At 39.9% G+C, this 26,792-nt stretch overlaps 1 protein-coding gene across 1 annotated transcript in view; it reads right to left on the bottom strand.

Moving 5' to 3' along the window:
- Positions 1-26,792, bottom strand: part of CALCR (calcitonin receptor) — a 160,100-nt gene that overhangs the window by 23,442 nt on the left and 109,866 nt on the right. Inside the window, exons 6-9 of the mRNA XM_051802185.1 lie at positions 26,119-26,231; positions 22,783-22,874; positions 17,795-17,921; positions 2,320-2,473 (exon numbers count right to left, since the gene is read on the bottom strand). Coding sequence (XP_051658145.1) covers positions 2,320-2,473; positions 17,795-17,921; positions 22,783-22,874; positions 26,119-26,231 — 486 coding nt within the window. The remainder of the gene's footprint in view (positions 1-2,319; positions 2,474-17,794; positions 17,922-22,782; positions 22,875-26,118; positions 26,232-26,792) is intronic.

The following is a 26,792-nucleotide window of genomic DNA, read 5'->3' as shown; positions in this document are numbered from 1 at the left end:
CTATTAATACTTTCTACTTTACTTAGGAGGTACTAATGATCACCTTTTTTGTGGAAGTATTCATCTAGTTTCATAAAAAAGGCTGCAGACATTGTCGTCAAGGGTTGTGTTCATTTTTATTAACCTTTTCCATCTCAAGGTATCAGCACCCTACTACCACAGCCACCACTCTCTTTATTTTTTGGGCAGAGCTGTAGATACTAACGAGTATCTTATCAGGTAACTTCACTGAATTACCCACCATGCTGCTAGTGTTATTCTCAGCACTATTACAGCTAGCTTGTAAGCTTTCCCTGCAGGCTAGATGTCACAGTTGCATTAAATTGTATTGCCTAAATTGAACATCACCAGAAAAAAAATACGCTTATGACCATATTCCTCTTGCATAATTGGATATATTTTGGGATGCCTTATTCTGCAAAATATGAACATAGAAAAAGCTTTGTCTGGAAGGAAATGTTTAAACTGACTCTTCACATGATTGCCATTTCAGAGCCCCATGAGACCTTTCATATTCAAATATTCTGAACTCTGACGATTTTATGGTAGAACAGCTTCTTGCTCCGAGAGGACTCAGCTATTTGGATTGACAAAGTCCAGAAACCTTAACTTGATTTATGGTTCTTCAGGAAGGTTGTCTTCATTTAAGAGCTGATAATGTTCCACATACTTTTAATTCCAAGAGCATGACCGGTCCCTCACTTCTCAGAAAAGATGCCATTCTCATAAGAAAAAAAGAGTGCGTGTTGGCATTCCCATTAAAAAAACCCCAAAAAACCCCCAAAACCCCAAACCCAAATTCTTACATGCTTTGAAACTGTTATCTGGCACTACCATCCATATAAACAAGAAAATCATGCTAATTTTCTAGGTGTCTAATGTAGGTATCCAGAGAGCACTAAGCCTTATACCATAAGAGGAAAGTCATTTACCAGACTTTTAAATGAAAATCCAAACAGAGGATGAAAAACTTTCCACTTTGCTGTTACTGCCTACTTAGGACCCAATACTGAATGCCTACCTAGCAGTTGAAGACAGTGTTTTAAATTTCTTCACAAGATTTAGAACTGGTTCATTTTCCTCTGATCCAATGATCTAATTATCTATATATATACTTATCCATTAAATCTAATATAAATTTTCCTAATTTTTATCTGTTTATGCTGTAAACGAAATAATGGTGAAAAAGTATAACATCTCCAAAGAGAATGGAAAAGAGAGTAAATTGTATCTGTTTCCGACTAGGATTGCATGAACATCCCAAAGTGCAATGGGACAGTGGATAAAGGTTCATAATTTGCTGCTTTGCTGCCCCATGGGAACTGGCTTACCAGAAATTGGAATGAGACCAGAGATTCATGGTTCCCAAATTGGTGAAAAAACCCTTGGTATTGATTTTCTGTCAACATCGATGTGGACTGGATTTACAATAGTGATTTAAATGTGAAAGAGACTCCTCTGTAATATACTGGTTGCATTTCTGTGGCCACTTATTGGACCAGACCGTCCAAAGGGTAAATATCTGCTGCTGCTACCAATTAAAAGGCAAGGCATCCCTTAACGTAAACAGAAGAAATCTGCATATTTAGAGGTGAAGAACCAGAACTGGTTCCTTGGGCAATATGCATGTGACTACATGCAGTTTGCATCCACAATGTGTGGGATTGTAACCTCTCTCAAAGAATATCATGGAGATTTACTTATTGACACCTGTATGTTTCTCTGAAATGCTTTAGAGATCATTGCTGTTGGACAAAAACAGCCCTGATAGCAGAGCTCTTATCTACTCAGTAGGTAAAACTGAATCTTTTCCTTTAAAACAACATATGCAAAAATATACCTGATACTGGATTCACTTTCAGAGAAATTCTGGTTCCCCTTTTTGCATGCTGTGTTTTTTCACTTTGTGAGATATAGATACTGATCTTTACTCTTCATCATTCCAGAAAAAATATACTTTATAGGTAATGTCATGCATTCATGTTTTTGCATATGTGACAAAACCAGAGAGCTTCTGTTCACAAAAGAGATATACTTGAATAGAAATATATTTCTCTTCCAAAGCTTTTCTTAACAGAACTTAAGCATTTCTCTCTGGAAATCCCAAGATGCAGCAAATACTGATACTGAGCAGGAGATACTGACTCCTGCTGTTTTTTGCAAGTCTCTAAGCTCATCCAAATAAATGCACTGAAATTTAGGACCCAAGAACTCAATCTTAAGGTATGATCTAGTGATATAAATACAACAATTCAGGTATATAAGTGCTAGAAGAATTCAAACATCTGAAAGAATTGCTACAAATGATAACATACATACCCCAGCCCAAGAGGTAATACCAGTGCAAACGCTGCTCTTCAGCAAACACTGCCACTACGATCAGTGTATGAAGATAAATGCCTTCGCAGAGCATCCAGAAGTAGTTGCACCCCAACATGTACTGATGAAAGAATTGCAGCACTTTGCAGCTTACCTGTTAGACAAATGAGAGAAAGTCAAACACTTGACCAGCATTTTGCATTTAGGTAGGCAAGGACGAATGTTACTGCTAGGCTATAGGAAAACAAAGAGGTTTGTTCAGTACCTATCAGTGAGAGGGATTTTAAACTTTTATAAATGAGATGAGCTGAACAAACGGCCCTTACAAAATAGAAAAAAATTATCATAACAGCACTCCAGAAGTACCACATAACAAAAAAATTCCCTTCAAAAGTCAGTAATCTGATATTTTGTAGAACTGAAACAAGCAATTTGTTCTACATATAAAAGGAAGGCTGTGAAGACAGTAACATAGAGCTCCAGTTTAAGTGATTTTTTTATCTTCTGATCAAAATTTTCAGAGGTTTATTCAGGTGTCTGTCTAAGCCAGATAAACAGCATCCAGCTCTCAACTCGCTCCTTTGGGAAAAGCAAATGCTGTTGTGGAGATTTTTTGGGTAGGGTACCAGGGTACTGTCTTTGACTCTGCGAGAAGACAGGTTCACTTTATTTTGACGAAATAAGAATTGACACAAGGAGCTAAATGGAGCTGGTGAAGTGGTTCCCATATGTGGTTCAGACAAGGTTGCAGACATAGATGTTGACAAGAGACTGTGGCTTCAAGATGCTGGGAAGTGGTGGGCAGATGGTGGAGGGAAGCATGTCATGTCCACTACCAGAGTGCCAGCTTGTGCTCCTCTTCTGAAAGGATCTCGTGTCCCTTCACTTCCTTGGAGAGGGCTATGGGTTACTCTACCTGGACTTCCTCGTCACCAGCACCCAGGAGGGAGAGGAGAAGTGGGTGGGTGTTGCTGTGCTGGTAGAGACCCGCTGCTCCTGGGAAACACCACATGCTACCTGGAAATCTGATGTCAGAGCAGTGATGGACTGTATGGGATGTTGTTAGGATTTACTTGTCTCTTTAAAGAAATATTCTGGCAGCTCAGTGAGCAGAGGACTGCATGTTTTGTGTCCTCTGGACTGCCCCTCTGGACTAGAAAAGCTTGTGAGCCATCCAGTGCACTATCTTCTGTTGCTTAAAATCATTCCCAATTGATCAAACATGTGTATTTAGTTCTGTTTCAATATTTGCAGTGCAGTTTCATGCTCATTAAAATATCAGTTTATTGATAGGTTAGTATATAGAATTCTGACAGGATTAGCTTGAAGGACTGATTTTTATTTTCTGGTGATTCATTATTTCTGTTCATCACACAGGACGGAACAGACTGTCATATCTTTTCTCCACACTGCGCCTGAACAGTTCTTAAAAGTATGCACAAAAAGGATTGCATACCCTATCCAATCCAACCAACTAGCAACCACCACCACCAAAAAAAAAAAAAAAGTATTTTCTTCTTTTTCTGTGGGCAAATGTATTAATTAAGGTTCTTAAATAATTTTTGGACTATTTTTCATAGGTCTGGGTCAATATGTTTCTTGCTCTGCTCCCTCATCAATGCAGCCTCCCAGCTGGTGGCTGGCCTTTCTCCCTTCTGCCCTTATCAATCACCCATCCCTACAAGGGCTGCCTTGACTGACAGGCACTTCCCAAAGACCATACACACATTCAAGTGGCACAATCTCCGGCATCAGCCAGTCACCCTGGCCTCCAAAAGGCCAGGAAACTTTCTGAGCCATCACAGCAGTTTTCTGTGTCCCAGGTTTGGGCTGAGACAGCACCATGTCCCCCTGTGGGGGTCTCCAGGAAGGAGCTGCAGGTCACGGGATCCATCTGTGAGCTCAAGGCATTGTTTCCCTGACGACTCTAGCAGGAGTGACTCAGGGTGCCTGCATGTTGCACATTGGCTGGTCCCACTCCTGCCAGAGCCAAAGTTGTCCCAGCAGTCCATCTCGTCACCAGCGCTCTAGAAATAGCCTCTCCTTCAGCCTGGCAGCTGGAGAGGAGCAGACTACAGACGGTGAGTTCTGCAATAAATGCACGGTACTTTCTCAAATTTGTCGTTTTAACTTAATGCTTTCACCATTTCATATTGCCCAAACTGAAAGAGAGATCACTGTGGAGTATCCTTGCTTCTCCATGCCAGCTGTATGCACTGCTCACCAACTCTGAGCAGAGAATGACTGAACATACCTTCCATTTGAACTAAGTCAGTCTTTGCTGGAACTTTTATCTGTAGCTCAAACAAATGCACACACAGAAAGTACACTCCCTGACAGCTACAGAGCTAAGCTTCATTTCCTTCATTTCCCAACATTTCTTTCTTTCCTGTATCCTCCATCTGAACTATCACTTGTGGCTTTAAAAATGAAATAATTTACTTATCTTTTAGAGCAATGAACAACATATGACTCTTCTGAGGAATTTAATCACTTCTCATGTAATAAGTTACAGAAATAAGAGTACCAGTGGCAAAGCATGAAGGATTGGTGTGAATAGTACTTTGATACATATCATATTAATTTGAGAATTTATCTGAAAAAGTTAGTATAAGGAGTTTAAGCACAACAATGCATTGAGATGAATTATGTTAAATTCATACTAATCAAAGGGCAATAAAAATCGGTCTTTGCTTTGGACCTAAAAAATGCAGCATGTTTCATCTACGGCAAAGTGATGCAGTGGAAATACTTTCCTACAATAAGGAAACTGTTTTTCTTAGGTCAGAGCATGTAAAAGAGATGAACCTGTTACTGATGAGAACTGGACTGGTACAAATAAGACATGATAAAGATAACCAATATCTTGGTGTACATTAGTTTTAATTGAGAAAATTGCAGAAATAGTAAGATTCATATAGCGTTTATTACAGAAAACAAGAAAAATAAAACTGCAAGTTGATGCAGAAGCAACTCTTGCACCAGTTCAATGCTTGATAACTGATTTCTTTACTATAATTTATAAATGTTTACTGTAATCTATAAAGACTTGTATCTATAATCTATAAAGACTGATATCTTTACTATAAGGGTGGCGAGGCACTGAAACACGCTGCCCAAAGAGGCTGTAGACAGCACTGCCCTACACACAGTGGTGACTATGTAGCAAGGGAAAGTGTGAAAAAATTATCAGGAAAGCCCTCAAAACCAGGTAACCACCTAAGAAAGCACCTCCTTTGTGGTTCTGGAAGGATGTCCAAAAATAAACCTTTTTTTGGCAAGAAACTCACCCTGCAAGCAAAGAGGCTGCCTCCTGCTACTTGTTCTCACTGCACTGATGGACATAGAAACTGAGAAAGATTCTTTACTGATCTGCAGGACAGCACCCAAGAAAAAAAAATTTCCTTTAAGTTCTCCTTCCTTATGAAAGCAACCCTCAATGACCTTAAATTCTGGCTAACTCAGGGGCAGAAAGAGGCAACAGGAATACAGTCAGTCATATTCTTCTCACTTGCAAATCTTGCTATGAGTCATGTAACTCTTGCGAACGCCTCAGCTGCAGTATGCAAGGAAAGCACCTCAAAAGGATGCTGGAACATTTCCCAGAGAAGAAGGTAAACAATTTATTCTCCTTTTACCAGGAGGAGCTACAAATGGTGCCTATGATGTTTTACAGGACATTCTGGCATGTTATAAACACTGTTAATGTTCCAGTCGAAGGAATCCCAAAAGTCCATCTGCCTACACAGGACCCTGGAATTGCACACTAATGTACTTGGCATGCTGCTCTCCTCAGCCAATCCAGCACCCCCATGATCACATGTGCTTTTAATTTCTCTGTTAAGGTTATCAGTTTATAGCTTATGGACAGAAAACTGCACCATTAACTACCATCACTACCCACTAGGGCAAATCAAGACAAAACCCTCAGACTACATAAACCCCAGTATACTACCTTTAACAATAATAACAAAATGTAATACAAAATAAACTGCTAACTGTTTTTGAGCGGGTCATCCCAGTAATTCAGTCAGAGTAAAAGGTATGACTCAGTTTTGGTATGGTAAAGTCGTACAGATTCCTGTGGGTCCTCATTCTTGCGATGCTTTCCTTGTTGAAGGGACTCAGGCTGTCATGTTGGGAGGTCTGTGTTTTACATCAGTCCTTGTCACTCCAGAGAGTCTCTCCTATGGAAAGTGAGGGTGGGATAGCCCCTCAGTGTGCATAACAAAACCTCTCTTCTCAAATGCCCCTGACTGACATTTCAAATAAATTGATAAGAACAGGCCAGCCAAGGTTATTGATTTTAAGCCAAGTCAGCTATATGGGCCATCAATACAACTGTGCACTTCTTTGTTTAAAGGGAAATAAACATATTTATTCACTATCCTCTTCACCTCTGGGAAACCTTCCCAGCACACGGTGGCAAAGGACCCTCCTTAAGGAGGCCTTGCCACAGGGGCCAGACATGATTTATTCAAATTCAGTTTGAAGCCAATACAATATATTCTCAAACATTCCAAACTTAGCATTTTAAATGACTAGCTTCAAGTTTGATTACTGCTCTGCCTTAAAAATTTGGGGTTTTTTCTATTAGAACACTATTGTATGAAAGTATTCTTAAATTCCAAGTATCCACATGTAGCACAAATAAGCAATAAAAGGACTTCCCACAGCAAGACAGTACTAAGTATTGTAGCTGTAAATCACTGGCTATCAGAAGTTGTACCATTATACAATGTATCTGCAATGAGTCATCCATTAAACTGTGTTCCAGTCAGAAACCTGGCATACTGGGGCTTGGAAGAAGATTAATGCTTTAATATACTGTTAAACCATTTACGGAACAAAATGTACACAGTGGCTCAGAAGGATGCTAGGTTTTGTGCTATAAGAAAGCAAAATACGAAATTAAACAACAGGAGATATTCTTAACAGCATCTGTGTCCATGTCTATGCTATAGGAAAGCAGCCAGCCCAGAATTACATATTCTGGACAGGAATTAATACAGTGACATCTGCACATACTTGAGTCCCAGCTGCTGTAGTGATAGCTATCCCTGGGCTGCAGCTTCAAACTGCAGGGTTGAGTTCTGGAGGGGTTCCCGTGGCACATATGGTTCTGTCTCAATATGCAGTGGCCACTGGCTTCTCGCCTGAAGGATGCACCACGGTAAGTGTCATGCGGGGTACAAGACAAAGCAAAACACAACCTTGTCATGCCAGATGGGTTTTATCAGCTTGGTTTCTGAGCTGGGGCTGCTGCAGGGAGGCAGCTTCTCAGGGAGGTATTGTAAGTATGAGCCTGACCGATGGAGGAGAGCAGAGAGACCATCAGAGAGGGAGAGAAAACAAGGGCAGTCAGAATAGCCTAAAAAAACAGTACAGAAATACAGCAACCTGCTGTTCATTTGGACAGGATCTGCTGCCACCTTCTCCCAGTGGTGGGAAGTAATCTCTGATGAAAAGGGGTAAGACTGCAACTATTCCAGGCACCTCTCCTCCACCATCACACCTGAGCAAGACCCACCAGGCACAGGAGGATAGGACAAGGCAGAGGCTACTCAGACATGTATCCAGGCATAGCTGAGCTCTGGGCATCGTGCCCAGAGCCAGGCTGGTTTAAGGCTAGGTGGAATATATTTAACAGCCAACTGTACTTACCCTATGTTTGAGGTGTAACCTGCCAAAGCATTTCCCAGGTACTAGGTAGATATATAGCTTTGATCACATGCCTATATATACTCCATGATTCAGTTAAATGCTCTATGACTGGTATTTGTGATACTAAATATAGACACCCAATCTGTCTCTCCTGTAATCAAAAAGGTAATGTGTCAACAGAGATGATGGAGATCACAGTACAAATTACCTCATCCTAAAGGATATATCTGAAATAAGTCAGATGGATAGTCCCTGGATGCATCTTTGTCTGTCTTTAGCATGGGACGACTAGGTCAACTGTACGTATTTAAAAAAATGGTGTCCAAATGTAAAACATACCTGACCTTAAATGCTTATGAATGTTTTAATGTTTTAGATGCACTCAGACTCTGCTCCAGTGTCCATCCTGAGGAGATCTGATGGAAGGGGGAGTCCCCAACCCTCTGAAGGATGTTGGGCCAAGGGGACACCAGAAAATCTAGAAGTCAGTGAGTTGGGTGTATGCAACCATAAGACATTCAAAGGTGAAATGGTGAGGAAAGGAGCTCAGTCATCCAAAGAACTGACCTATTTTGGGCTACCAGCTCATTCTGCCACCTAAAGCTAAAGGCCATGTACATAAGTTGCCCAAACCTTCCACTTTTTGCCTCCTGCTGAAAGTCATTACTGTTTCTTCTTCCATACACTTACTCCATGTGCTTGGCTGTCATCTGTAAAGACACTTTGACACCCTTTCATTTATTTCTCTTCTGCTTCAGGCTACTTTGGTTTGGTCTTAAATATCTTCGAGAGACACAGGGTGGCAGGGTTGTGGCTAAAAACGGGCAATACTGCTGGTCTGCACAGCAGTCACTGAAGGGCAATGAAATAACATGGATGGTATAAATTTCATATAGCCTGGAAGTCTGACTTCATGGTATAGATGTGCAGGATGAAGTAGCCCCTGTAGAGGAATGAGCACTCTTCATTTATTTAACCTGACCTATTTTAGCCACCTGCATTAGAGTGAGGAGAATGGTCTCTTGAATCGAGACACAGCTGCCTGCACTGGCAGCACTGCCATTTAAACAGACAAATCCCAGTGAGGAAAATTGGAAACATTCTGGTACTGTCCCTCTGAGGGGAATTCCTTTTAGAAGAGTCCATCTTCTGAAGGATTTTGAAAAATCTACTTTTTGGGCAATTCCAACTCAAATTTCTCATACTTAGATACAATCTACTAAAGGCATAAGGTAAGGAAACTTGGAGAGGAACCCCCAGTTTGATTTGAATTATCTTGAATTAGTAGCTGCTCCTACATCAGCTAGGTTTGTAGACATAATTGCTTCATATTCCCAGAGAAATATCAAAACTTAAGCTCTTAAATGTTCTGTTCATGTTGGAGGTCTTGTATACAACAGGAGTTAATTAGAGGATGCAATGTGCATACAGTATAGCACAGAAGCCATCAAAAAGGCAACTGTTAGCATTTGCATTTGTTGATCTGACATTTAAGAAGTGGCTACTTGACATTTTTCTATGCCTGTGTTTATAGGAGCTAAAGACATATCATCTATTTAGCTTTCAGTCTCTCAGATGCACTGGAGACAGAGCAATTGACAGAAACTTATGGTCTCTCAGGTCCTAACCCGCGTTTTTAAGTCATCTTCACTTTGTCATCTCTCCCATCTCTTGAGGAAAACCAAAGGGAAAAAATTATAAAAAGCCTCGGTAAGGCATGGAGAAATTAGTGTCAGATTTAGGTCAAACACAGCTCCACATTGTGGAAGACTGATAGTCTTTTAGAGACTGCTATAGCTCAGATCGGAGGGTAAAGTAAGTATACCTTTCTTGACCAGCAGTTCTGGAGGCATGTCATGAATTTCAGCAAATCTGGAATGGATTCACCCGTTTGGCATACAGCCAGCGTGTGCTTTGCTTCAACAACCTCATGTAGAGACACCAGTGGTTGCAAATGGCCACTGTGGCTAAACAAGAGAACCACAGCTGATGACAGCAAGAACTAGGATGCTGAAGTTCTGCTGATTTTGGGAACAGCTGTCCTGGGAATGCTCACTTTTCACTGTCACAATGGCAGAGCTTCAGGGTCCAGAGATGGTGCAGGTACATAATGATTAGGTAGAATGACATAATGATTAGGTTAAATCTGACTTTTCACAGAGACATTTTAATCTGCAGTTTGGACTTGTGCTGGGTATCCAGTTGCAGGTTGTATCTGAGCAGAAAAGATGCAGACAGAAAACCTGGGAACAAGCCCCAGGACCTGATGCCTTCAGCTTCTGGACAACAATGCATTTTTCATGACAAAGTCCTTTCTGGAATCACATTTCTGGAGGAAACAGCTCTCTGGCTTCTAAGTAAGAGGCTGTATGTAGGGATCCCACTGCCAAAATATCATCCACAGGATCTGATAGACCCTAGGTTATTTTAACATGAAATACCTTGGGACCAGGCTACCTGAAGGCTATCATCCCTCACCTCGTGATGCTGCAATAGTTTTGAAGAAATCTCTGCCTACTAATAGATAGCCTACTAATAGATACAGCTTTAAAAGAAGAGCAAGCAGCTGAAATGTAGCAGAATAATTCCTGAGGAAACTAAGACAAGGAAAACTTTCCCAAAATAAATACTTATTCTTAGACTCTTAAGTCTCCTTTTCCCTCTCCTGATACCAACTGTTAATTTAATGGTGACTTCCCATTGAGAAAGCAACCATAATGTTGTTGAGAGAGCTCAGATCTCTCTCAGAGATGGCTACTGACTCCTTTGCAGCTCAGATTTAGGTGTTCCACATAAACAACAAATACTCTTCACAGAAGTGTCATTTACAAATGCTGTGAATGTCCTTTAATCATCCATACTTCATATTCTGGGCATGGCACACCATGCCAGATCAGTGAACCTGATGCCACCAGGATTACATGGTCCTTTGTTTCCTTCATTACTCTGAGAGTTTTGAGAATATAAACAAGAATATAAAGACCTTGGGAAAAATGATGGGAATTGCTGCTCTGCTTCATGCCATTTAGACACTGAAAGATCTGTCTTAAAATGAATGCAGCTATTCTTTCAGCCTGAAAATTTGTGAGAATTCTTTGAATATGGCTGGTTCTGAATTCACAACATGCCTTAGTCTGCATTAATCTCAGTGAACCTTGTGGGAGGGGGAGGACTTGATCTTTCCTAGGACGGAGGAAGAGATTCTGATTTACACCTCTATTACCACAGTGTTAACCAGTGCAACCCAGTGATTTCAGTGAGGGTGAAACCGGTGCAGCTCCTGCCACAACAGTCCTGACACTGACCATGAGCTTACTGCTGGCAAAAACTTCATTTGCAAATGATCCACCAGCATACAATGAACTCATACTCTTAAAGGTGAACACGTGTTAATTGAAGTCACAATCATTCTGTGCTCCAAGGAAGGTCACACTGCCCTCTGCTCACATGCACAGGACACTGTCAGTGATCCCATGCCAGCTGTGCCTGGGTGCCAGAGCTGGAGAGCAGGATGTCCTGTCCCTGTGCATCCTGCACAGTACTGCTCCATCTTCCTTGTCCCTGCAGCTTAGCAGGGCTGGACAGGACTGGTGAGGGAGAGTCTACACAGAAAATGCTATTAGGTAAAGAATTATACCCTGAGAAGTGCAATTCTGCTGATACCAGAGAAATGCAATGACATCAGGAGCAACTGTCCTCTCCATGGGTCAGTTTGCTTTTGTGCATGAGGATATAGGCAGATAGAGCAGAAATTTGCTTTCCCTGTCACCTCCTGCAGTTCTCCCTCCATAGGCACATGCACATCAGGAACTCTGCTTGCTTGCACCACTCAGGCTCAACCACCACAGCTATAAACCTCAGAAATGTGATATGGTGTTTTGTAGTCCAATTAAAAAATGCTCCTTAGCAAGGACAAAGTCTCTCTAATCCTGAGGATTAGTGCCCAACCTTCCTTTTCTCACTCTTGTTTCATTAATCTCCCAAACTGCCAGTGGCATCATCCTTTTTGTGTTTGAAAACAACACAAATTAAATGGATCTTAGAAGGATGTTAGTGACTACACTACTTCCTGTTTCAAATAATAGTTTGTGACTCTTCTGTCCAGGTAGAGCATTTGCTATGTCAGGAAGGAACATGTGCCAATCAAACACTCATTGTTCTTTTCTGCTTTACTGATGAAAGCTAATGACACTGTCACAGAGGAAATAGGAGATATGGGCTTTTCTTTGTGTACCTGCTCAGGCAATGGAAAACTAATGGGATTTATTTGAACATGTCAAAAATTATTCTGAAGCAAAGTCTAAAGCACAGGCTCAGTCCTTTGCTTGTAAATGATGAATTAAAGGGTTTAGTTCACTTGCCCACAACAGGCACTTTTGCTCCCTCCTTTACTCTGGAGCTGAACAAAAAATGCAAGAATTTCACCACTGAACATGGTGTAGTGAGATATAAATCTGGTGGAAAACCTTTGATTTCAACAGAGCTTAGCATGGATGTAACTGGAGACTGACTTTGGCCCTCTGTGATTTACAGGAAGGCAAATAATACATTTTATGAAGTCAATGCAGAAACATAATCTGCAAAATCACAAAATTTGCACAATTTGTAAACTCATGAATACACACTGGGCCTGGTCTTACCAAGCCTCATTCCTATACTAGATGAATGAGAAGGGCAATAATTTAAACAGATAGATGAAGGGCTCCTAGGCAAGATTATGAAAGCTTTCATAGAAACACTGACCCTCTGCTAGAGCAGAAGATACACTAGAAGGCTAAGGAAATATAGCAGCTAAACACTGGTCAGTAATTCTCAGTTAAGCTGAAGTTTGGTCTTTGATTACTTTTTCATCCAGATAATACTCTAGAAAAGCTTTGTGTCATCTCTTTCTGGCTAAACTGGCTGCAGAGTCTCCTACAAGTAATCTAGTGGAAGCAGGACAGAAGAACAGATGGACTTAGATGAAAGACTAAGGAGATGCTTTGAGAGTGACAGGAAAGCTCTGGAAATAGTTACATTAGTAAACAATCAAATTATTTAACAAAATGGCACTTCCTCAAGTTCTGCTCCAAGTACAATACATGAAACAATTCAGAGGATTGAAGTACCCTTTTCTTTTGTGGAGCTCCACCTTTGTTGTTTCCAGTTGGGGTTGCACTATGGAGACTCCTGGGACAAGTAAAGCAAACATATGTCACAAGGGGCAACAGTTCTTCCATTTACCTTCACTGCTATCAGCTATTAGCATCTGATTTGTGAAAAATATATTTTCAAACCCCCAGACTCTACCAGGTTACATCAGAAGGAACTGAAAGCAATAAGAAATGAGAAGGTAATATTTGGTAAAATACTGCTGAAAGTCCTAAAATTGACACTGTCCATGAAATACTGAAAATCCCCTTTGTTTTCTTGGCTTTCACTCCCTCTTTAACCCTTTGAGAACAAGGGAAGTCACCAGTATCAGAACCCCATAAATCACAGTAACTACCCTTTATACACTCCTTATCTGCCCACACAGTTTTATTTCTACTGTTTTATTGTAACTGTGAGAGGAAGGAAAAGTTAATACACTTGGGCAGTCATGGTTTTCACTTGAACTTGTCAATGGCAATATTATTTATAATGTTCTAGTGTCCATGGGTACACTAGATTTTTTAGTATTGCTACTACCATGGCCTTGCTTCAAGACTTTAATGTTAGTGGACACCAGTTTTTGTGCTCTCCTCCTCATTTTCTCTTGGTCTAATTAATAATGCTGAGTGGGAAGCAGCCAAAGTGGTGTCTCCTGAAGGCTTGCTTCCTCCAGGAGATGGGTTTCGGGCACTATAGATAACCAACTTTGTCATCCCACCTCATGCCCACAGTGATAGAAATTTTAGTGAAATGGTTGTGAAGGGCACAGAGACACAAAGTGCATGCTGCACTATTGGCTAGAGTGGTAAACTAGCTCAAGATATTTAAAACATATCTACATCTACACAAGGAGGTAAGAACAGGCTCCAGCCTCTCATGCTCCATGTCCAAGAGTTGAGTTAGTTATAGGTGCCACCAGGAGAAGATGAAATCACGCTGCTTGTAATAAAACAGGAATTGCTTCTGGTTCTTCCTTACCACCTCTGCTGCTGTACCCATGTGAGAGGATCTACAGATACATTAAGGCATAAAGAAGCTGTATGACAATGAGAATACCTGAACATATGCTGGGTCCTTGCTCTCTGATATACCATGGCCAAGCATGAGAGCCCACACAGGGCTCACAGGAGCTCCCTGTGGAGCACTGGCCCTTGCTATGGCCTCTATAAAACTGCAATTGAAATATAAACTTTCACACCACACAGTGCCAGAAGCAAGGGTGAAACTACCACATAAAAGGTGAAGAGGCAACAGAAGAACCTGCAGAAACAAGAGAACAGATATCTCCACCAGAATAGGAAAGTGAAAAAAATATAGTAGAATCTGTTAAAGTTTTTATGGAAGAGATTCTAATTATTGAGGCATTACTGATTTTTGATTAAACCTACTCCCACCTACAAACATATTTATATTGGTGCCCATGGAGCTGATCAATTGCTCAGTTTCTCATTAGCAGAGCTGTCCCTTCAGTCATTAGCTGTATCTTCCTTTACCTCCATCAGTCCTGAGTATTAAAATTACTGGTATTGTAGAATACAGAAAATGAAAAGCATAGATCTGATGTGTAAGACAATATTAATAGATTAAGCAGCAAGAGTTTTATTTATGTTTCTGGAGGTTTTAATGGATAACATAATGTGCTGTTCATAGATCATCCTTCTACTGTGGGTCAGTCTCATTTAAGAAGGTGATAGACGATAACTCTTCCTATAAAAGCTGCTCCAGTAATAGTGTAATTAATGCAATTCCCAGTTCAGATAAAACCTTCCAAAACAGCTCATACCAACTTTTTCAGTAAATGTAAATAAAGGTTCATACATGTTTCCTGTTTATTTTTGTTTAAATGTCCCTGAACCTTGTCCATTTCTCCTTTGTTTCTTGCATGACCACCTGGGCTCGCATCTTTTGCTTCTATCATTTCAAATCCAGATAAATCCGATGGAAAGAGAGACAGAGGGAGAGAGAAAATTATATAACCAGCAAACACAAAGTAAAAAAGCAAATTACGATTATCAGAGACTTACCATTTTATGTAAGCAGAAGGATTTAACTCTGTGCAGTAAACTATATGGGAGTAAGGTTGCAGTATGGACTCTCCTCATGTAAATGATGCTTTGTATTGTCTCACATCTTTTCTGTTTGGATCACAGGGAGAATGTTCTATCTTGGTGTTAGGGAAGAATTTCCTCTCTTGCTCCTCCTGACTTTTCTCTTTGTTATTTAACAGACCCTTCTTTCTTCTTTCAAAATTATATGGATTTGTTGATATCCTCATAAATTATGTATCACTGAAAGTATTTTCCCATGGCATTGCATATTTAAAATCTATTGTGAAACTTTAGGAAGGAAAAAAAATGCAGGAACTATTGGGGTGGAAACATATTTATTACTTTGCAGAATAAATACCACCAACCTAATCTCTGTATATGCCTGTTACATGAGTGATATCTGTGATTGTTTGAAATTCCTTTCACACACTTCAGTATTTCTGTATATACTGAAGGTGAGAGCCACACATGTGAGTCTGTTAAGCTCAGAAGATGCACAGGTGGAAAGTGGATAAATGCAGCAAACTACTGGAAATCAGAAGCCTTCTTCAAATGGGCTTATTAAAACAGAGCGTGCAGTAGGGATAGAAATAACCCAACCTATAAAGCCTTCATTTACTCTGTTAATAGGCATCAACATAAAAGTATTATAGGAACTTTTAATTTTTTAAACATTTTAATCATCAATCCTTTAAGTCTTCATATACTTATATGAAGATTTTGTGTAATTTTGTCACATGCTAAAAACTTGCTTCTGTCCATTTTCTTTTCCCAATCATGTATTTACTAGTTTATTATGTTGCTAAAATAGCAGAGTACACTTTCTAGTAATGTTGGGAGACTTTGAATCTATTAACAAGGCACTTCACCTCCTTTTTTAAATTATTTTTTTTAAGAAAGGGAAATCTAGTATGTGAGGCAAGAGTGTACCCTCATTCCATACTTGACAGAAGAATAAAAATGAGAGACCACAGATCTTTTGGTCCCAAGTTTTGTACCTTGCCTCTAGACAGCATTTTGCTGCTGAGTCAAAGATGTGCAAATTTTGATTGGAAGAAAGCTCAAAACAAGGGTTTTGCTCATCGAAGCATCTGTGTAGCCAATAGCTGCAGCCAGGTTTGCTAACACAGCTGTATTTGTTAATACCAGGGGAAGGACACTGCTTGGGTGATTTCCATGACTATATTCAGCACTAAGGCTCCTCTTAATATTCTGGCCAGCGACCTGAAAGCTGACTGCATACATAAACCTCTGCACCACTCTGGGGCTCCACAGCCTCCAAAGGTAACAACTGATGTCACTTTTTACGCTGTCTGTTGCCACAGCAACGGAGGTCGGGGTTTTCATCAGGTGATGCTCAGTGGGCCAGTACCTGTTCTGTGGCTACGTGGCTCTACTGGAGCCTCTGAGAGCTTTGTCACTGACTTCACTGGCATCAACATTCCACTCCAAATAAAGATCTAGACCAATGACACTAAATACAGTTTTTTAAGGAAATCTTAGAGTATAAGACTCCTTCCTGTGGCCTCAACTTTTAGTTTAAAGCACTTCAGAAATCAACTTCTGTTGTCAGAAAGTATCATTCTTAACCCTGAGGTAAGGATTTTACTTCGATTTAGGTGCCTGATATCATCTGCCAGCTTTTTATCTTCAAATATCAAGAGTATTTTCATTGCATCTCTTGCACAGGCTATGTGCGTATGATGCTATGCAATGAGGAGAAACAAAATGTGTGATTTTTAAATTACTCTTCTGCTCTTCTATTTTTTAATCTCCAGATGGTCCTTGAGACTGGTGATATCTTCTTTAGGCTACATATTTCCTGCTTCAATTAGCTTACTTAACCAGAACACATCTGAGAGACACATACATGATCAGATAGTATCAGGTGCTAATGTTCAACCGCTTTCATGAAATTTGAAGAAGATAAATGATTGAATCATAATTGAATGACCTTATTAGAAGACAAGCTGATCAGTGTTAATATGAAACTTGAGATTCCCACATTTGCTCTAATTTCACATTGGCTGGGTCTGCTGAAAGGACAGCGAGCACAATGTGTTAGGGAGCAAGATCAGAGCTGGGTGACTGAGATCTGCCATAAATATTTATCAGCTGGCATATTTATCAGAGGGGCTGGCACAATTTGTATCACTACCTAAGAGCAGTGAAGGAAACTAATGCTTTGATTTACCACCTCCCAAGAAAAAAAAATGCAGCATACAGATCTTTATGTGTGTTATTTTGAGAAAAGCCCTATCTCTCTCCATCCTGTCCCTCCACAGCATGTGTGCATGTGAGGAAGGACAGGTGGTCACTAAGGGCATCTGTCCCTTCAGGGGCTTTGTCGGGAAGCATCAGGTAGTTACTGCCGAGAGCAGTGGGGATCTGACACATATTTGTATGGATGGGCTGGCTGGAGCAAATCTGGGGCTTGTTCCAAATTCAAAGATTTTTATTGCTTGGTGAAAGATCTGAGCAAGGTTGAGTGAAATTCTCAGGATGCGCACCCTCCGTGTGTGTTTCACCAGATGGATATCGTTAACTGATGAATGGGGATCCTTTGCTTTGGCCTGGCCATAGTGATTTCACTTGGGTGTTAAGATGGAGAGGAGTCATGCAGTACTTACGGGATCCCTTTTTACAAGGCCTGGGTTAGGGACAACAGCAATGAGGTGGGCAATTGTAAACATGGAGTTCAGCACATATGAAAAAAACAAATTCTTATGCAGTGTTATCCTTTGACAGCTGAGGCTCCTGAAAAATATGTAGCACATGTCGTAAATTAGTATTTTTCTTCTGATGTCACTTTAACAAGCTCTTTCTGGCAACAGTCTCTCAAGAATGCCTTTTGGCAAGGCATAATTGGAAAATACATGCCTTGCATTGCAACCATAACCTTTGACAAATTTTTGGGTTTGTTTTTACACCTGTTTAGCACCACATGCTTTTCAGACCATGTTGTAAAGAGCTATCTGGCTACATTCTCAGCCCTTGATGCCTTTCTTTATTTATGGTAATCAAGCTATTAAGCAGTGAAGCAGAACCCTGAGAATTATTAGATGCGCATGATACAAGTAATGAACATCAGAAATACTGCTTTATAAGTAACTGTTCCCTGGAGACCCCATTTCTCAAATACTCAGATGAAGATTATTTTCTACTTCAGGAATTAGTGGTGAGACAGGATGGGAAATTTGGGCAGGAATCTCCTTAAATTACAGGGGGATTTGGGTTGATATCCTGCATGTTTCTAACTCCAGCTGAGATCTCAAACCAGAGGAGGTTGTTTTCCTGCTCAGAAGGAGCAGAAATCTTTTGAAATGACTGATTTTGGGGAGGATAGGATTTATGCTGTTGTGGGTAGCAGAATTTCAAAAGAGAAGTTTGCAGAATTCTTGTGAAACCAAGTCATGACTGCAGTTTCAGTCCTGAACCATCTCCCTTTCTAATTCATGCCCAAAACCTCATGTCACCTCCTCAGATACCCCTGAGGCAGAGAAGGTGGCCCCTGCAGTGCTCCATGCTCCAGAGCACAGTGCCAGCCTGACAGAGGGTGATTGCAGAAAGGCAATCACAGAGCTGTTAGATAATGCTGTGATGTCTGTATTCAGTGATCACTGAGAGCAAGCAGGCAAAACTGCTAGGTAAAATCCAGAAGTACTGCTGTCTTGCTAAGGCAAGCTTCCCACTCAGAACTAGGAGTCTTTTGCAGTTTTTTGCCGTCTGGCACGGAACACAGGCTGTAACTTTCTGATTCTCTGCATGTAGCAGTCAATGTAGAATGCATTTTCCTTTAAAACAGAGGGCTAATCTAACCAACTGAACCCTTTTCTGCTTATTTTGCTTGTTTACTTAGTTATTTTCCTTTTTTAGCTCCTCATTTACCTGCCACTTATTCTTCATTCTCCTTACACCTATTTTCTGAGTCATTGCATGGAATTCTTCCTTTAGCTTTAGGTCATCTTTCTGGTTATGGTTATGATCATTCTGCAATGTTCACCACGTTTCTTGACCTCCTTATTTACCAAGACATTTTTTTTGGTTCAGGATGTCCATGAGATGCAGGTCCTGGTGGATAGGAATGAGAGTATCTCCTTACACTTCCCCTGATTTTATGACATTCCATTAGCATCAGCTAATGGCAAATGTTGAGCACCAGATATGGAGCCAGGTGCACTTTCAGTTTGGTTCACTGTAGAACAGGATATTGTGCAAAACAGTATTCTTTGGAGCTATTTTTTGCTATACTACGTTCTTGTGCTTACTCCACCTGTATTTGCCCCCATCGCAAATCTCGTCTGACATTCCTTTTCTGCTCCTAAACTCTGGTGAAATTTATTCAGTCCTGAGTCCTTCTCCCCATTCTCCATCACTATGCTTTGCCTATGCTACTTAACCCCACTTTTCCTGGGACACTATAACATCGTCATCACTTTCTGCCTTTCTCTGGCAGCCCTGAGAACAGGATTGGTGTGACATCAATCCCCTTCCCAAGAAATAAAAATTTCCCTGTTACTGGGAACAGTTTTTTCAGCTCCTGGCCACAGACATGCAGATCCTTATCTCTCCAGTTGCCTTTCTACATGGCTACAGATACAGACAGTCTTTTGTGATAATCTCAGCCAGGTCCATGTGTCTCCACTCCCATTCCTGTCCTTCCTCATTGCTTTGCTTGACTTTTGGCAGTCTTATTTATCTATTAAATTGGACTATCCTTCTCTGCATTTTGCCATTGTCTGCTCTCCAACCTCCTTTCCCTGCCTGCCTTCCTCTCTTAGTTTTACTCTTTCCTCCTTTCCTCTCAGTATTCCCTGTCCTTTTTTCTTGATGCCAGCTTTCATGTTAAAGACACATCTGGATTATGAAACGTATGTTTCCATACCCTCACTTTCTAATTTGACCTTCAGTGTTTGCCATCATAACGGCATCAGCACCTGCCTGACTCAGTCCACACCAACAGGAGAACATTGTAGCAAAACCCAAACCCTTACTTCATTCATCCTTTCTGCTGGTTTTGACAATCATCTGCAACCTCCTCCTTCTCTGACCTCTCTTAGTTCTCTTCCTGGCTCTCTTCCTGTTCTTAATCATTCCTTTGCGGTGTTTTTGAAGGCTCTTTGGCACCGCCTCCACCACCTTTCTGTATGCTCCCTACTGTGCTTCATTAATCAGTATGCAAGAAGGCACAACTAAGCCAGTTACCTGTATCTAAAACTTGTGAGTTTTTTGTGTCTCTATGCTTCTATCTATTGTTTCTTTAGAATTTCAGAGTCTCCTATGTTTTTCATGGCTTCCCTTTGTTTCATATTGATTCTGTCTCCTACATGTCCTTTGGCAGAGGTAGGTTCTCTTAGCTACTCCCAGTCACCCTTACTTTTGAGTTCCTATCTCCACTTCTCTATTACAACTAGGATATTTTGACTTTTCTTCATAGAACCTTCCAGTGAATCTTTAATTTCTTCTCATTCATGAATACTGAGAATATCAATTTTCACCCCCAGACACTTATTTTCCATCTTCTAATTCCTTGTTTAGTTTTCAAATTATTTTCATGCTTTGTACCATGTTCTCCCCTACCCCTGAGGAAAACTCCCAACAAATTTCCACAGATTATCCTTCCACCCATTATCCTTTTCCAACTTCTTTTAAAAGCCTTGCTAACAATTAACTGCAGCTGTATTCATAACATACCATCTATTATTCTGGCAAATCTAAACTTATTGTACTCCCCATCTGTCTTTGTACAAATGTCTTTGTTTTATTAATTCAACTGGAAGTGATTTGGAGCTAGGACTCCCTCTTTTCTTTTGTGTTTTATCAAATAACATAATGAGGTCTCAGTTTGCAAGTACAGAAATATTGCAATAATGTGATGATACATGTAGCTATTAGACACTCTATTTTATGAATACTCTGTCTCCTGTTATGAGTTAGTATTGCTTAGTGATGCTCATCACTACTGTTTCAGTATTGCCTTCTGAAAGCACTGCAACATCTGTGATGACAGATCACTATGAATCTTGACGTCCCAAACTGAAATGAAAATAAATCTCTACCAGGGAAACAGCAATCCCTGCAAGCTGTTCATTGCTGCCTCTACAGTCAAAGGTTATGATACAGTCCTGAAATCATCTCTTGCTATCTGATTGACTGTCTGATTGACAGTTTCCCTTTTATTGAAGGTCAAATAATCTACTGCCGTCATAGCCAGATGTTAGAAAACAGCTGAAGGTAACATGAGCCGTGCTCCCATACAGCTTCATTCTCACTTTCTTATGATTGTAGCTTGGTCTCCTCTTTGTCTCTCATTTTGAAGCAGTTTGTTTTAATTCCTTTCTCTACTTCTTCCTGTAACCTTTGTGTCATGGATTAGTCATGGAAGGGGAAGGAGAAGTGGAGGAGGAAAGAGAGAAGGAGGTGTGTTACTGTCTGGAAGGCTGCTGCAAAGACTAGTCTTTTCACAAAGCCTGGGACTCATCAGGATCTTGCGTTGTCCATGACTCAGAACTAAGAGTGAGTCAGACAGGCTGACCCTGCCTCATTTGCCACAAGAAATCACCTTTCTGGTCCCTTTAGGGCACCTTATTTGACCAGATCCTGTCTTTACTGTCCCAAAGAACTCATGTCAGGTTATAGGGTTCCAAATCCGATTAAATTGTGCTCTTTCCAGTTTCGTCAAAGCTATGGTTTTGTGCTCTTTATCTACTTAGATGGGAAGGGAATTCATCAGTTCATTGGGCAGAGTTTCTAGCTACCTCTGTATCCGATTAAGGTATGTTATCACAGGTACTCATAAAATTGCCTCTCTGGAAATAACCAGAATTTACAACCTGTACTTTGGATCCACCTATTTTGAGTTTGCAATCTTACAGACTCTTATAGTCTATGAAAAGTCCAACCATTTAATTTTCCTATGTTTCCTAGACTTATTCTTGGTGGTGGTGCTGTTGGGAGCTTGATCTTTTACAACTCTTCCTGTCTGACAGCTGAGGCACAGACATCTAATTGACAGCAGACAGGTTCACCAAAGAACAAGATTTAAATGCTCCAGTGAAACTGCCATGCAGTAGCTGCAATGCTTTCAGTGAGTATCAGTTTAGTCTCTTTTAAAGTTCTGATACAGCACATCACTGTTTTTCCTTTTAATGATGATGGCAGGCTGCACAGTACTTCAGATTCACTCTTAGGGCTGAGTCCTCTAAGAACCTACTCAGGTCAATAGCTTAGTCCTTCAGTGTCATATGGAGGTATTTCTGTTCTTCAGGAGCTTGGGGCTTCAAGCCACTGCCCTGTGCAGTCACTGCACCTGACAAGGTCTGCACATGCTTTTCAAGGAACAACAGGCAAATGAAAGGCCTTACTCCATCCCCAGTTACACCACTTCCCTGTGGGCTGCTCTTTTACACCAATCTTGACAAACAAAACAGCATGATCTTGGCTACACAATGGGAGATGTCCCATTGGAGAGAGGACCCTGTGCTGAGATTACTTTACCAGCATTATCTAGAAAGGCACTCAGAAGAGCAGCTTCTCACTGCCATGTCCCCTTCCAAGACTTTCTTTGGTTACCACTTGATATCCCTCAGGAAGGAAGATGTCTGCAAGAAACACTTACTTGAAATAGAAGAAAATTGCCAGGGAAATCAACAGGGATGTTATAGACAAAGCATGGCCAACGATCGCCATATAATAAAGTATGAACGCCATCTGCAATTTAACAAAATGAAAAGGCAAACATGAACAATTTGCAGGCACTTGGTGTTTTTTTCTCACTCAGGAAGAATCTAAAAAATCGATCTCCCATTTTGCATTTTTCTCTCAAGCATTCTTTTTCTATATACTGTTAATGTCTGCAATCTATTAAATGGAATGACTCACTGTCTAATGGTAAGTGCTTCTTACACATGTTGATCAGTTCCTGTTACACTGCAGGAACTGGTGAGATCTCTGCTCACACTGTGTGTCACTAACTTTCCAAGCTCTAGGAGACCACAGCAGACATAATACATTCAGATTTCCAATACACCCAGGACAAGTATTGCAAAAAGAGCTATTAAAGAGAATAGCTTGCTGCAGGATTGGTAGAAAGCTTTTATGGGTTGAAAGCAACTTAAACATCAGGTATCAAAAGCTTAATGGTCACTTTTTAGAGATGAGTCAGTAGTTAACTGTCCTCAGGACTCCTGTTAGGGCTGGGTTTTTGTTCAACATATTCATCAGTGATCTGATGCAGAGAAACCTCTAAGTTTCCAGGTATTACTTAGGTCTTCCAGATAACAGTGAGGAACTCAGGGCCTTAGTTCCTCTGCTGAGCTTATTTTCTTTTCAGCTCTACTTTATTTGTTTTTCTTTTGCTATGCATGAGCATTTTCCCTCTTTTCAGTGAGTAAAGGAATTGCTTTTAACAATTCAGCCCTAAGTTTTGCTATTCACTTTTTTTTTTCTGGTGTTTCCAAGTAATTTTAAATTTTGCCTTGAGAACAAATACGAAAACAATTCAGAAAATTAAGGCATTCCTTTTAGTAAAGGTGCACATCTTCTTACATAGTTTGGTCTTCAGTCATTTTACAACTTTGGAATAAGCTTCTACTTTCATTGACCTAGGTGGTGGTGGCCTGAGTCAGATTTAAACCAAAGTCCCATTTACACTGGTCTGACCACGTAGAAGTGACAGGATCTGAATGTAAATACCATTCACCAAGTTACAGAGAACTATGCATATTAACTGCAAATACCCTAGGTCTCCTAGTTTTTCTTCACAAAGACTAGCTACTACATTTTTAGTGAGTGCAAATGCTTGACAACTTATTCTGAGAGCACCAGCAATCCCAGAGAGGGCAGACCTGAGTGTAGAGAAGACGAGACAACTTTCTGAATACAGAGTAATGGCAGAGGTTTTTACCTGTGTGCATGTGACATTTCTTCCACTACATACTGCATGGTTGCTGTGTTTTTTCATGACATTAAATGGATATATTCTTAAAATCTGAATTTAATTTACAGATGACCTGTTTAAAAGTACTGTTTTCCTGCCTATCCTGTATACAACCCTTAGGCTGAAACAGTTAGAAGTAGGAAAGGCCTCCAGATACCTATGTGCAACTCTGTGTCACCCCAGAGGACTCTTGGTTATTCAATCTATCTAACTTTCAGCTTACAACTGCTAAATCAACTGTGTATCTGGGACCCAGAACTGCATTTTTGATTACTCCATGTAAACTTACGATGAGAACTGCTTAAAAAAGCTTTCAAAAATAGCAATGATGACAGATCAGAATGGGCTAAACTGTCAGCTAATAAAGTATATGGTTTAACATTACATTTTTAAACACTGACCAGAATTTTTATTTTTTTTTTTTAAATAAGCTGTCTCAAAAGTATAGCATGTTGTTATTTTCAGTTAACTTCAAACAAATAATTAACTATTTTACTAATTTTGCACTCCTTGAACTAGCAACCTGTCATGTCCCTTTTGACACACAGGACTTATAACATACTGACACCCAAATTTTAAGTTTATTCAGATTTTTCATGCTGTTATTTTTTTGTTCCCGTAGAATTCTTCCCTTGAGGCAAGAGAATTCTCTAAGAGTAATACTTTCTACCGAGCTAATTATATTATGTATAGGTATGTGGAAATAGTCTACAAATTAAGTGCGCTCCTGTTTTTTGAGGATTTGTATTAAAGGTCATAATCTAACTTGGCATGTCTGTGGAGATAAATTCTTTCAGCATTTTCCATCATTTTTCATTTCAGAAGAATCATGATGTGCGTATAATTTTCCTTTCTGTTCTGTGTGCTCTTTGCTTGAATGATGTTCAAAATTGTTCTTCTAGAAGACACGGATAATAGGTAACAGAACTAAATTTTTTGCCTCCTTACATGTGCCAACATCTGGAAAAATTATATTTTTATGGTGCTTCCATTTAATGCCTCTGTGAGCTCATATCGTTACTATTATTCTTTCCTTGTCACACAGGTGAGCCCCATTTTACCATGATGGTTCCTCATGCTACAAAAACCTTTAGAATTCATGTCCTGCCTAGTCCAGTAGACTTTTCCAAGGCTCTTTGGATCATTACTAAATATAACTACATACTGCTTTTTGGCTGCATAAAAAAAGGTCCTCCAACACAAATCCCAAATCAAATCATGTCTTGAATCTTTTCCTTCCATGATTCCAAATAATCACAAACTATTCTGTCACAAATCTGTAATCAGATTTTCCTGGAGCTCCACTCATATTTGAGAAATATGTTTATTTTCATGAGCTTCCCTAACTTGATTTTTTTTAAGCTTTTCTCAGATTTCTCTCTCTTTATTTCTTTTGGTTCTCTTATATGTAGCCCTTCTCTTTCAGCTTAGCAACTCAATTGTGGAAATATTGATGCAAATGCTTAATTCCTTATTGTAAATAGTCTATTGACTTCTGTGAAACTGTCAAAGTTAAATGTGTTCATGCTTGTAGGTTTTTCTAGATTAATGGTACCTTCATAAATATTTATTTTGAAAGAGAGTCAGTACAGGGTAATATTCTTTGCTGAAGAAAAATAATTTTAACTTACATTAATATTACCAGCCCTGCAGAGAAGACATCAATAGCTTAGAATATTATTGTTACAGAAAGCAAAATTGGGATTCTAAAAGATTATTTTATAACTGTTGGACAATTAGGGAAAATCATAGGAATTAAAACGCCTTTGAAAAATATTGCAAAACTTGTCACATGAATTGCTACTAAATGATGCACCCCATAGCAAACCTATACTTAGGTTTGAACACTCATCAAAAAAATTTAATAAGCTAAAATCACAAGAACAATGCTATTCAAATCTTGTGCAACAAATAAAGATGAAAGATAGGGCTATTCTGTTCTCTGTCACACGTCTTACTGCTAGCCCAGCCCAAAACCACTGTCAAACAACCACTGCCTCTTTAACTTCATCATACCTTTAGTTTTTCAGAGGTGAAAGAGTTGCACAGGGTGTAATTGGACCAGGTTCGGTTGCTCTCAGGATGGCGGAACCAGTTTCCAGTTTCATCACAGTATTTTGAAGCCCTCTCTGATGAAAAATTGCAATAATAGTTATTTTAATCTATGCATATTACACATTTAAAAATCTATTAAAAGGAATTACTTTATTTGGAAATAACATCTGTGTAATGAAATCCAAATGGTTTTCAACCTCTGCAATTAATATACATCTTGATGGTTTGTTATTTTGGTTTTTATTTTGAGATTTATCTGGTGGTACAATTGTTGTTTATCTGTCTCCTTTCGCCTTGAATGAGTATATATCTAAGCCTTCATTCAAATGCAATTATTTACGTGATAATAATCCCTTTAAAGAGGCTGTTGAAAGCTGTCTAGGGAAGAGAAAGTAACCTCAGGCACTGATGTGTGCTGTGTCTGTGTCCTCCCAGCCACACTCACAGTCCTGCTGGGGAAACTCTGGATGCTGAGGCACAGATGTCATTTGTAATCACCTGTCAAATTTTGGACTGGTTCCTCGAGCCTTCCCTCAAACATTAGCCAAAAAGGAGTCATTGGAAGGTTTACCCAAGTAACAAGGGCAGTATAAGATCATAAACTTAAACTATTTTATGTTTTCTTAGAGAGTGAC

The sequence above is a fragment of the Manacus candei genome, unplaced genomic scaffold (assembly GCF_025592945.1).
Source record: "Manacus candei isolate 608988 ecotype Guabito, Panama unplaced genomic scaffold, ASM2559294v1 h1tg000056l, whole genome shotgun sequence".
Lineage (NCBI taxonomy): Eukaryota > Metazoa > Chordata > Aves > Passeriformes > Pipridae > Manacus > Manacus candei.
Note: the sequence above shows the minus strand (reverse complement) of the source record. Positions and strands in the feature narration are given on the sequence as shown.